This window comes from Ostrea edulis, chromosome 3 (genome assembly GCF_947568905.1).
Source record: "Ostrea edulis chromosome 3, xbOstEdul1.1, whole genome shotgun sequence".
Classification (NCBI taxonomy): domain Eukaryota; kingdom Metazoa; phylum Mollusca; class Bivalvia; order Ostreida; family Ostreidae; genus Ostrea; species Ostrea edulis.
Genome location: NC_079166.1, coordinates 62,175,161 through 62,190,456, shown reverse-complemented (window position 1 = coordinate 62,190,456; position 15,296 = coordinate 62,175,161). Strand labels below are relative to the sequence as shown.

The following is a 15,296-nucleotide window of genomic DNA, read 5'->3' as shown; positions in this document are numbered from 1 at the left end:
ACCTAAAACAACAATACTTTGGCCTCCTATCTGATCAACAATTTCCCTCTGTTGATCTTTCCAAAAGATGTTGATTGTTGGTACCACATATGTCCTCTGTATGTTGCTGAATTTAACAGTTCCTGGGGAATGTAATTTCAGGAACCTCGCAAACAGAGCTATTTTTGAAAAGTTGTTCCCTGAAGCCAAAATAGCTGAAGCTATTTGTAAATCTCCTCCATGTAAGCGTCTGTTCAACACAGGTTGAGAGCACCACTTGTGTGCTACATGCTTATTTTCACATTCCTAAAGTCAAAATAGTAAATAAATAAATAAATTTTTCATAGATATCATATGAATGACATACATGTAAAAGAAGATGTGTTTGTGAAACATTGATGCCCCTGGATTACACCAAAGTGGAACTCATTTTAGAGAATAATTTTCAAAGTAGGTCAGAAGTCAATTTGAAGGTCACAAGGTCAATAAATTTGGTACAATGGAAAGATCTTCTCACAAGAAATGCACATGTTAAATATGAAACCAGTGCCTTACGATTTAAAGATATGGCTTACATTCATATTTTTTAAAAAGTAGATCAAAGATCAATGTTAAGGTCGCAAGGTCAAAATATTTGGTGTTAATGGAAAGGTCTTACCACATTGAAGGGATACATATACCAAATGTGAAAGCTCTACCTCTTATGGTGTAAAAGATATGACCAAGTTTAAAGTTTTTTGCCACTGACAGACAGACATACAGGCCAAAAACTATATAACCCCGAATCTTCAATGGCGGAGACTAAAAAAGTGGACCTGGATGTTGTGTTGTTACAGTTGCTCAGTGGTGGTTATTAACAAGCAGTCCATGTGCAACATTGCTCACCTGTACAGGTGTTGAAGTCTTAACTCTTAGTTCATGTGGCCCCATCCTCATTCTGACAACTATCATTTTAAGAACTTGAATCTTCACTATATAAGCATGTTTTCATTTAATTCTAACTTGTTTTACACTGGAATTCTTTTTATATTTGCTGTTCTGGATAGAAATTTGTTCATAGTTATTTTTCTGCTATTGTGGCCCCATCCTGACATCAGCATTTGAACAAACTTGAATTTACAATATACATGTATGGAATGTTTTTAATTAATATGACAAATTGTACCTTTACCGTTCTCAGGAAGATGCATTCCAAAGATAATTCCATATACAGAATTTAAAAACAAAAACCTTTAATCCCTAAAGGTGCCCAATCCTTGTGTGTGTGGGGTGGGTGAGGGTTAATTTTAAGAAAACTGAATCTACACTCTATCAGAATGCTTTCTTTTAAGTTTTATGACTCTTGACTCAATAGTTGTTGAGTAAACAAGATGTGTCTGTGAATCACAATGCCTTAAGTGGCAACAGAAGAAACGTTCTAAGGTCAAAAAGGTATAAAACTTTGGTACAAAAATAATGGTCTTATCACATGGAATCCACATATGAAATATGAGAGCCCTGTCACTCACTCACCATTCATAAGTTGTGAGCAAGGTGATTTGGATAGACAGGATAAAAATGATATGGCCCCAAAATCTGATAGGGGAGGGGGAGGGAATGGGGATAAATAATTGCAAATGACCCCCATCCTTTTATGATCAATTGTTAATTATCTCCCTTTGTTGAGGAGCATGGAACTTGAAAAGAACAAATCTAAAAGCTCTACTCCTAAACATGCTTTATACTATTAAGTCTCTCTGATATTGGCATAGTGGTTACAGACAGATGAGGGGTGGGGAACGGATAGATCATGGATAACAGGTGATCAGGAAAAAAGGTCAGCTGAATCAATACAGATTAATGGGACCATTGAAACAAGAGACCCATGGGCCACACCGCCCATCTGAGTCACCTTGGCTCATATCTAAAGTTTTCCCTATATATCGGCTTATAAAACTTTGATCCCTATTGTGGCCCCATCCTTCTACCGGTGGCCATGATTTTAACAAACTTGAATCTGTATTATGTAGGGAAGCTTTTATGTAAATTTCAGCTCTTCTGGCCTAGTGGTTCTTGAGAAGAAGATTTGTAAATGACCCCACCCTATTTTTGTAATTATCTCCTCTTTGATGGGGACATGGCCCTTCCTTTGAACAAACTTGAAAGCCCTTCACCCAAGGATGGTTTTGGCCAAGTGATTCTGGAGAAGAAATCGAAAATGTAAAAAGTTTACAGACAGACGGACAACAGGCGATCAGAAAAGGTCACTTCAGCGAAAAAGCAATGAAGATTTATGTGTCAAATAGGAGGATAATAATTTTACCCAGTATATATATAAAGCCGATCCAACACTCTCACAGCGGTTCCCAATAGACAGGTTGCATCCTTTGACTTTGCACATTTTGCTGATGCTGGTATTGGCCAACTGTAGTAAACACTTCTTATATACCAGGCATGTTTCATCCTCCGTCAACAAATGGACATCATCTTCACACAGAATTTTAATAATCCCTGGACCTGTGTCCTCTGCCTTCTCTAGAATTTCTGATTCGCCATCACCTTCTGTTTTCTCCTTTCCAAACTCTTGTTCCTCAAGTGTTATTTCTTCCACATCGCACATGTTTTTTGGTCTAAAATGTGAAAATTAAATCAATCCCTACATGAGAGATTACTTAAGTTTTATAACACAAAATTTACAAGAATCTTATGAGAAATAATTTTTTTTTTACCTGATGGTAACATTGACACTTGGTTCATACTCTTCATCTGAATCAATGTCACTTGAGCTTTCCTCAGAGATATCTATCGTTACACTGAAATGTAAGTAGTCCTTTACAATGATTGCTGTATTACAGAATTTTTTGATATATGCCATATCAATCAAGGGTATACAATACAGGGTTGGCAAAAAAGTGGTCAATATGAGTATTGACTGGCCCGGTGGTCAATACTGTTTAAAACCGGTCAATACTGGTTGATTGAAAATTATTTTGTCATCATAGTCTGTGTTATTGGTTATTTTAAATATCTAATTGGCCATCATCTTGATTATTGTAAATACTGTAATTTATAACATGCACTATCAGTTTATGATATACTTATAACTCATAATATTATATAAATAATGTAAATAACTCTCTTATATTGCGAAAGATGTAAAGGTTTTCTGTTCAAATGCCTTAGTTTAACAAGAACTACCTATTGTTTTAAATCTTCATTTTAACTCTTAAATAAACATTTGAGAGGGTGGGTTGGTGATGTTTTCATAACAATAACAGGCAGACTGGTCATCTCTGGTCCCACCCCATGCTAATTAACACCTGTCAACTCTACTTCCTGTGCTCAGGTAATGTCCAGCTACCTTTTATTCTTAATCTGTCCAGGTACATGTAAACAGGTATGTCTCCAATTGTCAAGCTATGCTATCTGTGACCCTCTAGTATAGTACTGAAGATATTTCGTTCACAGTTTCAGGAAACCAAATGTATTAAACTCATGAATCTAATGAAAAATATTAATCAACAATTGATCCATATAATGAAAAGATTTAATTTATCATTATCGCTGCAAGAAATCTACAAAAATAGGAAAATGGACAGTTTGAATCAGAATTGACCACTTGGGGAGTATCGACAGGGACAGTTAAAGCCACTGGTTAAAATCGGGGGTGGTTTTAACCGCCCAACCCTGGTATACAAACTAATAAGAATGAAAGAAGAGGCCCATGAGCCATAATGTTCACCCGAGTCACCAGGACCCCGGTGCCTTCATCAAAATTAATTTTTATGCTCTTTCTTCCCATGACATATTTTGACCTCATTTTAACTCCATGGAGTTATGATTTAACTGCACTTGCAATATCAATTGGACAAACATGGCATTGCTGCTATGGAGAAATTGTTCTTAAAGATTTCAATGAATTTCTCTTATATATTCATGTATTACATAAAATTTTATTTCCATTTTTATTTAGACCCACCCAAACCCAAAGGTCCACGAGAAATTTTTGAATTCACACAATTTGGGAATGTTTAGAGAATAATATCATTTAGTGTGGCCTGTCTGGCTACTCTCAAACAGGCCTGCATTACATTACCATTACATTTCCATCACTAATATAAATCATTGATCTAAACCTCCATAATATCATCAAACATTTGAAGTAATGTAAATGTTATGTGTATTACAGTACATTTTCTACAAGGAATGCATAACATTACTTGTAATGCAAAAATGCCAATTATACATTACACCCCTATTACACTGAAAAAGGCTGTCACTACATTACCATTACCCCAGACCTGTACCCGAATACCTAAGCAAGTCCAACCATTGTCAAATATGAATTTACCCTACATTGACATGTTTGATTTATAATATTATAACTCATGGACAGTGATGCTTTCATATAGGTCACATATATTCCAAGCTCAAACATGCTATGGATGAACAGGCAGATTGGGTGCTGGATAATGTGATAAAAAAAGCCTCACTTGAGTGTTTAGTATAGATGAGCAAAGAAGACAGTAAATACAATGAAGCACTCCATGCAGGGAGCACTGTTTGCTATTCAATACATGTTCTTGAAGATTAAAAGAAATTTCATCATAAAAACAAAATTGAATGAGGACAACAGTCCATAATGGTAAACAAAGGACAAAAAAAATCAACTTGGACAAAATCAACTTACTCAAATGGATTTACATATGATGTCTCTTTCACCACCTCTCTGAATAGTTTTCTCCGTTTTTGGCTTGGGCTAGAAAAAGACAGAATTTCAGAACTGCTCTTTGAATACGGTATTTACACTCATAACACCTTGGATAAAGTTAAATTGTTGTACATAAACATCAAACTTTCCTTAGCTTTTTTTTTGTTTGTTTAATTCTATTTGGATTGTTCTAAAGAAAAACAACAGATATTAAACGGACATTGATCGATCATAATTCCTATAATTATTAATTGTTTACAAGTATATTCATGCAACAAGTATCCTTGGGTACAGAACATTCACCAGCAGAGAATCATGCCTGATGGTTTTTAAAATGAAAAGTGAATGTAAAGGATAATTAAGTCTCATAAATCCTATGAAGGAGATGATTTATAAGACTTCAATAATAAATTTGATCACCTTTAAATATCTCTCTTTATAAGATTGAATGAATTCTTAAAGTTATCTTGGATAAAAAAAAATGTATATCAAACTATTTCAAAGCTTTATTATTTGTTTTAAAAAAAGCTGTAAAATATATTCATTTACCCTGGGGATTCTTCTTTGCTTTGTGATGGTGCAGGTACATCTATATCAGTGCTCTCATTATAGATTTATAAATACAATGATTTAAAACAGGTTTCTTCAGATCAGATACTGATTAGGATATCAATGTGCTAATTTGCATATACACACAGAACAGCTAGGAATCATAAGATAATATAATGCCCATTAACTACTGGTTTCATTGCTTTTTTTATTACCTTAAAGCAGAGGAGATTTCAGACACATCTGGAGGACGAACAAACTGAGTTTTACTCTTGTCTGTTATAGGAGTAGAGAATCTCTCTTTCAATGATTGATCAGCTGACTCGGTTTCACTATCTGTCATAAACCTGAAATGTATTGCATTGTTATCATTTCATAATACTGATTGAAAAAATAAATAAATTTTACACATTAAATGATAAAATTCCTCTTTAAGTCTTGCCTTACAATTTCAAAGTCGGTGTTGTTATTTTTGAAGGAACAATGTTAAAGAGTACCCCTTAGGGGGCCCCACTTAAATACGGACCGTTTTAAATGCTGGGATTATTTCACGTTTCTGGTAGCGCATTGATTATTAATAAATAATTGAACCGTAACCCTACTATTTCCAATCTGGGAATCGATCAAACACTGAAACAGCGTTATACAAATCTTGTATATATAAAATAAAATATACAAATACTGTACTTACTTGTTGAGCAGCCTCTTCGCTAGTCCTGCGTGTGTTTCGCCAAGTTCCTCTTTCTTTCTTAACCAACGGTCATATTGGTCCCCCAGGTAAACCCTACTTCGTGTGTGAATTATACTTTGCTCTCTTTTCGCCCTTTTCCTAGCAGAGTCCGTTAAAATTCGGGGTCTTCCCAACGCACGTTTTCTCTCGATAGACGCCATTCTGATATGTTTACATTCTATGCGCATGCGTCTGAATACCAAGGCGGAGTCTGTCGGTATTTCTTTGTTTTTATTGTATAGGCCATCAAAAAGTATTAATTTTAGTCATAAAACGAGAATTTCTAACTTTATGAATGTACTATTTTCGCAAAGTTTATACTTTCAACTATGCAACAAAATTATAAAAAGTTGTGGTAAAATTGTCATTATATGATTTTTGCGCAAAATGAGCTGTAGTGTCTCTTTAACATCAGGTTGTATCTGCGAATACAATCTTTATATCGACCATAAATAATGCGAAATACTGATTTTAAAACAGGCTGTTGAAACTTCTGTAATATCAACTTATTTGTCAGCAGCTTGCCTCGATTTAAAATTGATCATACGCAGAACATCCTCTTTCGAATCGTATCAGTTGAGAGACTATATTGCTACATGTACATAAAGTTGAAGTTGACGATTGAGAAGCTGACTATCGTCATTAACACGTGATACAACATAAGGATCGTCGGTCTAAGTCTAACCTTTTGTAGTGATTTAGAACTACGTTTTTGTCAGTGGAATGAAATAATTCGAAAGCAAATAGATAACCATGAATTATAAATATCACCCTCTCTCCTTCACGCAGAATGAAACTTTTAAAGTCGTATATATCGGAATTTCAACCGGAATTATCTCGAATGCCTTTGCAATCGCCTCCATTGTTACCGTCTAGCTTTGTATATTGTTGCAGTATTTTACAATCTTCGGAGAATGCACTTCTTCTCTTTTGTGATTGGTAGAAAATGCATGATGTGAAAATTCTAATTTATTTCATTGGTTGAAATTCTGTTCAACGCAAGGGAGATGATTTTCTGAGGATCTAATTTATGTACGACTTAGCAATTTTACAAGATTTTTCAATCTTAAAACAGAGAGAAAACGAAGAAAAGAAAATTACAACATAATGAAACTGACACTTTAATCTTATTCATAGCAACCGTCAAAAACATTTCTATAATTGAACAAATAACAGAAATGGTCTTTTTTGCACTCAAACCTTAAAATTCTTCTTGATAAAAATTTCGGCAATTCCCAGCTATTTGATATTTTTTGTTTCCTGCTGTGTGAAAAATAAATATAATTTTATCAAACACAATAAACATCTTTTCACGGTTTTCTTGAGTTTAAGAAGAAACAATGCTTTTCTATTATAGTACAAATAGCATGTCTACTTCAAGGTCATACTAGAAAAATTATCATACAGTAGTTTCTAGCAGGTGTGTTTAAAACCTTTATCTTATATGAGATGTAATTACCGTTTTAGAATAGTTTAATTATGTAGTCATTTGATAAAAATATGAAAATATAAATACTTAAAGCATATGATACATTTATATCAGTTTACTGTATAAGGATGTTCCTAAAGACGGTAAGCTTTGTTTAAAAAGTGTCCGAGTGTCCGTTATTGCTGTGACGTATAACTATGGTGGGCGGGGTTTATGCCGCGTCTGTGAATGGTATATTGCAAGGGAATACCTCTGTTGTTAAATTCTAAAAAGTTCTTAAACACAGACAAGAATTGGCGTGCTCCGAAGTAAAAGCAGGATAATAAGATAATAAGGAAACGTGCACCGCATGCATTATATACGGAGGGTGAGGAACGCTGTGATTTGTACATCATTCACGTGGTAACCAGCAGGTTCAATGAATGGGGAGGTTATAAAGGACCTGGAGAAGGACGCTTGAATGAGAATCCATCACTCATATGGAGACGTCACCATTGCCGGTGAAGGGCTGCAAAATTTAGGCATATGTTCGACGCTTACGGCCTTCGAGCAGGGAAGGATCTTTATTGTGCTACAAATGTTGTGACACGGGGCCTCGGTTTTTGGATGTTGCTAAAACGCGGAACGGAAGATGGAACGGAATGGAATTTAAGAATTAGAATGATTAAAGCTGTATGGTCCGAATTACAACATTTTTTTTCCATTTCGTAAAAACGCTATTAAATCATCACACGTATGTAGTTATGAGGCTGTATGACATATCATACATTATTTCACCTGTTTTAACCAAAATTATTTCATTCTAAATCGGTGTTTACAAACAACCGCGTCACTCTGCCATTTCAAGTGACAGTCGCGTGACCAGTTCAAACGTTCAGATCATCGGTGGTTTTATCTGTGTGAAGCTGTGTATTTTGCTACAACAGTATCGTGCCATAAGTTTAATAGAAATAAAAATATCAAATACCTCTTAGTAATTCGTTGTTTTACGCTCTTTCAGCCTTATACATCATGTTGGGATTCCCCTGACGCGCGTGGGGCTATTTATAGACGTCTAACACTGTATAATTAATGCGTTATCTGGAACACCCCAGGTCTTTCACCGAGTACACCGTGCTTTGGGTGAAAGGCCCGAGGTTTTCCGGATGATTGATATATGTACCACAATATATTTACTTTCTAAATAATATTCTCACTGTTTTCTTTTATATGCAGATGTTTTCAAGCATGTAATTAAGAAAGTTCATAACTTTGTAAAGTAATTAATCTGCTTTAAAGTAATCATGTACAAAAATAATACATGAACATCGGGTCATACAGCTTTAATGTAGATAAGATAACGCCAAAAAATCGGGGGAAATGATTCATTTTGCACAATTGAAAATTGTTAACAAGCGATAAAACAACTTTATCTTAAACGATTGCATCATAAATTGATTAAGCGAAGTAAGTTTTAAAACGTTTGTATAAGGATTTATAAAGTGTTTTACAATAATTTTGAAATTTCGGCATTGACAGAGGTGTTAGCGAGCAATGACACCTATGGGTAGTGAATGAAAAAACTAAAACCACATGGTTTATACCCCCCCCCCCCCGTGGCAAAACGTCATTAACGCACATGTACATGTATTTACACACAATACCGTGTATGTGTTTGTACACGGAGCGTGATATTTATAAAACAACGATAATTCAAAATCTTATTAAAGTCAACAAGTTAAACGTCTTGTTTTTTATTTATTGTTTTTCTACTAAAAGAGAATTAGTGACCGCACCACTCCAATTCTAAATAGGGAGGACTTCTGGCAGTTCATTTCTAAATTAAATATTTGGATAGCTTAAAGGGACATGGACACGATTTGAGCTGAAAATGTTCAAATTTTATTTTTTTTTTAATGTTTAGAATGCTTAACTTAGGTATTACTAATGAGCAGCAAAAATTTGAATGTCAGCAGTCAAGGTACATGGGAGATACAGAGGTCACAAGTCCTTGTTATGTAAACAAGGCTCGTGCCATGTTTTTGTTTACATAGGTTAAATAAACTAGCAAAAGTTTCGTTTAAAACAGATTTTTTCAATTTATAAGTAAATTCTAACACACTTAAATATTTTCTAGTGTCTGGCACATTAACAAAGAATTGCGAGTGCTGTATCTCACTTGTAACTCAACAACTGATATTCAAATTTTGGTTGATCATTAAAAATACTTTGGTTAAACATTGTAAACAATAAAAATGGAAAAATAAACTTTGAATTTTTTTTTTTTTAGCTCAAATCGTGTTTATGCCCTTTAACATTTAGATTAATACTGAGATGACTTTTAATTCCATTCAAGCATAAATTCTGTGTTAGCCTTTTACCTATTTCATGAAATAAATCTGTTAATTCCTTTTACTATGGGTCGTAAACTTTGCCCTAGTTTACAATGGTTCTGTTTCAATCTTTCTTTCCCGCTGTATCTATTCAGTTTCAACACTAATCCGCAGGATATGGGTAAATATACGAACTTTCACATAGATTCATCCCAAATGAGGCAAAACTTTTTTCACACTGGACTCGTTCGATTTGAAATTTGATGTGATACATAAATGTATATTGTACCAGGTGTAGAACTAAAGTCAAATTCAAATTCAGTTATCTTAAACACATAAAACATTGTTGAAAAAATTATTTCATCTTTTACAATGTTGTTTTCGAGGGGGGGGGGGGGTTCATTTATTCATTGAATAGGCTCATAGCAGCCAGAATAAAGTAATAAGATTTGAAAGGGGTTCAATTATATAATTCAAGTATTTTTCAGTATGTTCATCTTATTTTTCTTCTTCATTTGTGAATCAAATCGATGTTAATAATAATGTTTTATTTTGATAATTTTATAGATGTAAGATTTTATGTCTTACTGTCATTTAATTTCATTTAATTGTTTGGGTTTTTTATTGTTGCTTTCTTCATCGCTACCCTTGTAAAGCGCCCTAGAGTAATTTGCTTTATATAAGGCGCTATATAAATTTTATTTATTATTATTATTATCATTATTATTATAAAAATTTTATTTATTATTATTATCATTATTATTAGAAACAACATACTGTCACAATCAGGGAGGGGGGGGGGGGGTGACAAAGCCGGGGAAAAGGATGGCACCAACAGGCACTTGCTCAATATCTTTATTAGAACTTATTATGCAAAATATCAAACAAGTGTGTGTTGGTACATTCATCCACAAAAACCCACCGTTTTTAAAATACATAATGATGCATTACCGATAGTATGAGGAATTAATATGAAATGGTGGATTCTGAGGATGACTTCCTGTTCTCTCTGTAATTTCTGCTTTCCTTGTTCATAATAAACCTTTTGATTTTACAAAATGCCGACCTTCTCATAACATTATTGCATACAATATTTTCCGTTCTGTGTTTTAGCAACACATTTTTTTATTTTGCGGTCTCATTCGAAGGACCGTCCCATTTAGTCGCCTCTTACGACTAGCAAATGGTACTGAGGACCTATTCTAACCCGCATCCTCACGGAACCAAGATAGGAGGATGCACTGGAATAACAGACAAATATAGAGAGGAACGGGAAAATTGTATCCGAGCCTGAGATGCCGAGAGACAGAGATAATCCGGGAGGTAACTGACGATGTGAATCACTCGTGGAATTATTACAGGACTTTTTAAGAAAATTCAAAGTTATGATATGTATTAGAATTTCTTTTGAATTTGTAATACAAACTGTCGTATTAAAGAATCTGAAAGGAAAAGCAACTCTGATTATAAAAGATTTACACGTACTGGTATACAGATACTACGTAATCCGACCAATGCTACTTCAAAACAAGATTTTTTATTATGTATAAAACAGATAACGTTGATATGATACAATTGTTAACACGAACAATAAGAATCAATTTTGACATTTCAATATTGAACAGAAAAAATAATTCATGATACAGAGTAAACACATCCGAAAGGAAATACTAATTAAACAATAAGCACATCCACATCACTTACATTGTACTGTCAATTAAAACAAACACCGCGGGACTGTAAAATTACACCAACAGAAAAATGTGTGAATAAAACGTGTTGATATGTTTTAGATCTGAGATACTTCAAATATAGGTTAGTTTTTTTTTTTTTAAATGAATTTTATTCTTTTAAAATGCAGAAAGTACGTTTCCACAATATTATTTTTTACAAATCCAGAGGATTGTTTGTTTTTTGCCTGGAGCAGATATGATATCGAATATCAATATTTCTAGTTTTATCATCAAAATTTGCTTAAGCATAAAGCAGTCATTGTTTTCGACATTGATGACTGAAGATATTGAAAGAGTTAATCACATTGCAAACAAGGGCTTGTGGGAGGAAATATATGGCTAAATGGTATGCAATTTGCAACCCTCTTAACTGACACGTCAAATAGACTTAATGAAGAGATCATATATTAATACGTACCGTTAATAATACACGAACTCAGTCCCTAACAACAGGGGATCGGCATGGCAGGAGAACAATACTGTCTAACAATAGAAAAGGTGAAGATAACGAACAGTGATCGAACTCCTCACTCCTGTAAGGAATGAAAAACAGTTGGGCAAACACGGACCCCTGTATATACCAGAGGTGGGATCAGGTGCCTAGGAGGAGTGAGCATCCCTTGTCGACCGGTCACACCCGCCGCGAGCCCTACATCTTGATCAGGTAAACGGAGTAATCCGTAGTCAGAATCTGTGTGCCAAGGACGGCCTAAAAATCGGTATGAATGTAATTACTCTAATGTACACGGTCTATGAAGCCATAACTCTTAACTGTAGAAGTAGTAGATATAATGGCTGCACGATTTGTATTCCTCGGCTCTTCTACATATGCTTAAGACAACTGTACTATTTGGTTAAGCAATACGACTTGGCAAATACATAATATCTTGATCCCGTTTCGATAGAACAACAACTAAAACATACATATCATATAATACCCTGTATATCAACATAAAATATACATATCACATAACAGACCGTGTATATCAACATAAATTGTATTACACTTTTGAAGAAAATACAAGTGACGTCAGAATCTTTTACGACAGATTTGTATTGTCCTAAGAGTGACGTCAGAATCTTTAACGACAGATCTGCATCGTTCTAAGAGTGACGTCAGAATCTTTTATGACAGATCTGCATCGTTCTAAGAGTGACGTCAGAATCTTTTACGACAGATCTGCATCGTTCTAAGATGTCGTTGATAGGATGACAAATCAAAGGCGAGGACAAGACCGACGAACAGACAGACAAATACAATTCCCACCGTCCCCCCGACCTGACCGGCGGACGGCCGCGTGTCTGTGGCACTCGTTTTGGTGGCTTGGTAGGACGAGAGCTGTGTCTTGTCTTCTTGTAGGGCTTTCTTCGTTGCCTCCAGCTGAGGTAGCAAGGCCTCGTATATTTCTACCAGCGTCTTGTTGGCGTATTCGCTGCTCTTGTTGTTCCAGTAGTCAATTTTGTCCATGTAGTCACAATCACACGGGCACATTGAATCATTTCCATCTTTAAAAAAGAAGCACAAAGACCAAAGCTCAGACCCTAAGATCTTGTCTAAAATCAGTTATTTGATATATATCAGCAAATTTCCAAATTGTCATCATGAGACTAAAACTGCAGGGAAAGTGCGCTTGAAAAATGGTTATCATTTATTTTATGTGCAAACTAAACTAAATGCTGTGGAAATTTGAAATTATGACCGATGAACATTTTCATAACCCTGAAGTCTGTATAAAGAATGTAAATTTCAACTGCTCATTATTTTTAGCATAATCACTTGGACCAAAGAAGTGTCATTTGAAGCGTATGTTTGACTACAATCTGGTACTTCACCAAACACGAACACTTTGACTTACCAGTCGTGCCCAGAAGGAGTAAGCATCCCCTGCTGACCTGTCACACCCGCCGTGAGCCCTATATCTTGTTTATGTAAACGGAGTAATCCCGTAGTTAAAAACGGCTGACAATTGGTACAGGTATAAAACACGTCAGACAGCATTTGACCCAATGACAGGTTGTATTTGCAAGTTAGATAGAATTTATGAAATTCTAACTTCAACTGTTGAAATTCTAACTTTAACTGTTGAAACTGGGGCCTCCGTGGCCGATTGGTTAGAGCATGGCGCTCAATATCATGGGCTTTCACCTTTGGTCGGCGCGGGTTCGAATCCTGCTCGCGCCGGTAAAGTGAGAAAGTTTCCCAGTTTACTTGCGGAAGGTCGGTGGTCTCTTATCAGGTACATTGTATCTGGGTTCTCTCTTCCACCAATAAAAACTGGGCACCACCATATAACTGAAAAATTGTTGAGTGTGGCGGAAAACATCAATCAATCAATCAACTGTTGAAACCCGTGTATGAAAGGTGAATATAACGAACTGCGATCAATCTCATAACCCCATAAGCAATACAAAATAGAGATTTGGGCAAACACGGACCCTCGGACACACCAGAGACGGGACCAGGCGTCCAGGAGGAGCAAGCATCCCCCGCCGACCGGCCCCACCCGCCGTGAGCCCCATATCAAATTTCAAGTGAGATTCTAGAGATCATGTGAGTTATACGTCTCGGATTTGGACCACGTGACTACAGTTTTGTTGTCTATTCATCAACAATGTTACAACTGTAAAAGACAACAAAGAAGTAGAAAATTGAGTTAAAGATTTCTATCAACCGAATGACAGCCCAACTGTCCCAAAAATATCTGTAGACAAGATCTACGAAGGCGATCCTCTACATTATCAACTTACCTGATGTGGCCTCGGTGAAATTTTGGTGAAAAATCAGAGCACATGATATGAGAAGCAGTAACCAGTGTATATAATCCATACTACGCTGAGAGCAGAACGACACTGTTCATCAGACGGGACGAATCTCTTTGGAAAACGACAATAAAAATTAAACTGCGGTCGATTTTCGCCATTACCATTATCTGATTCGAATACTTTATAACGAGCAGCGAAATTAAAATCATTAATGATTAAGTGGGTATTGATCGCTCGGAAATGTAACAATTGATTTTGGAACTACTGATAAAAGCCGTAAATGGATAATTATGTTCTCTGTGCAAGCTATGAAGAGAGGTGTGATTAGACGAAAGCCTAGACGGGACTCCGCGGCACGGTCCTTATCTGGTAATAGTCGCCACCCAATCGTCAAAGAATGGAACATAAGTACCTCCTTTTATAACTAAACAAGCCTTCCGTTTAAAGTTTACAAATTGCTTGAATTCAAGCTCAGAATTCTTTTCTATAGAGCTTACAGACCCTAGAGTTCTCATTTGAAGGGATGTCGGGTTTTTTTTAAAGTTTATATAATTATATTGATATTTCGATATATGTCTATACTTATCAAAACTGTCACTGAATCAATTTAACATTGAAGTTTGTAGGAAAAATATATTAGGTATTGAAAACGAAGTAGAATTATAAAGAGATAATTTGGTAATAATGTGCGTTAAACTATTCCTTATCTAATTTTTAAAAAAAGAAAGAAAGAAATGTGAAGATCGCAATACAAAAATATTTCCACTTTTTGCCAAGAGCAGGTAAATGAAGAAGACATACAGATATTTTGTTATTTTGCGTCCCATCAAGAATATTTCACTCATTCTAACGGTCATACCCGAAAGACCCGTGACCTTTGCTTCTAATGATGGCACGAGGTAGTCACTACCTAGGTTATACGTCTAAGGATTGCCCCTTTGCCAAATGCTCGGCGTTTAGAAGTTGGAAAGATGGTTTTTTTGGATATGACCTTAAAAATGGATGTCCCTTGTCGCGGCAGGCGTTGGCGTTGGCATGATAAAGAACCCTCACTGCTACGACCCTGAGCGCTAAGCATAGGTCTAAATTTGTGGTACTTCACTTACAGCTG

General features: G+C 35.5%; 2 protein-coding genes across 2 annotated transcripts; both read right to left on the bottom strand.

The window, feature by feature from the left end:
* Window positions 1-2,128: 2,128 nt before the first annotated feature.
* On the bottom strand, window positions 2,129-6,520 carry LOC125675324 (uncharacterized). The gene is made up of 6 exons (XM_056160971.1): window positions 5,910-6,520; window positions 5,434-5,565; window positions 4,649-4,717; window positions 2,688-2,771; window positions 2,408-2,588; window positions 2,129-2,158 (listed from the first exon to the last, which is right to left on the bottom strand). The coding sequence occupies exons 1-6, from the start codon at window positions 6,134-6,136 to the stop codon at window positions 2,129-2,131; spliced, it is 723 nt and encodes a 240-aa protein (XP_056016946.1). The 5' UTR covers window positions 6,137-6,520.
* Window positions 6,521-11,210: 4,690 nt separating this feature from the next.
* LOC125675122 (uncharacterized) lies at window positions 11,211-14,333 on the bottom strand. The gene is made up of 2 exons (XM_048912622.2): window positions 14,171-14,333; window positions 11,211-12,928 (listed from the first exon to the last, which is right to left on the bottom strand). The coding sequence occupies exons 1-2, from the start codon at window positions 14,247-14,249 to the stop codon at window positions 12,582-12,584; spliced, it is 426 nt and encodes a 141-aa protein (XP_048768579.1). The 5' UTR covers window positions 14,250-14,333; the 3' UTR covers window positions 11,211-12,581.
* Window positions 14,334-15,296: the final 963 nt, after the last annotated feature.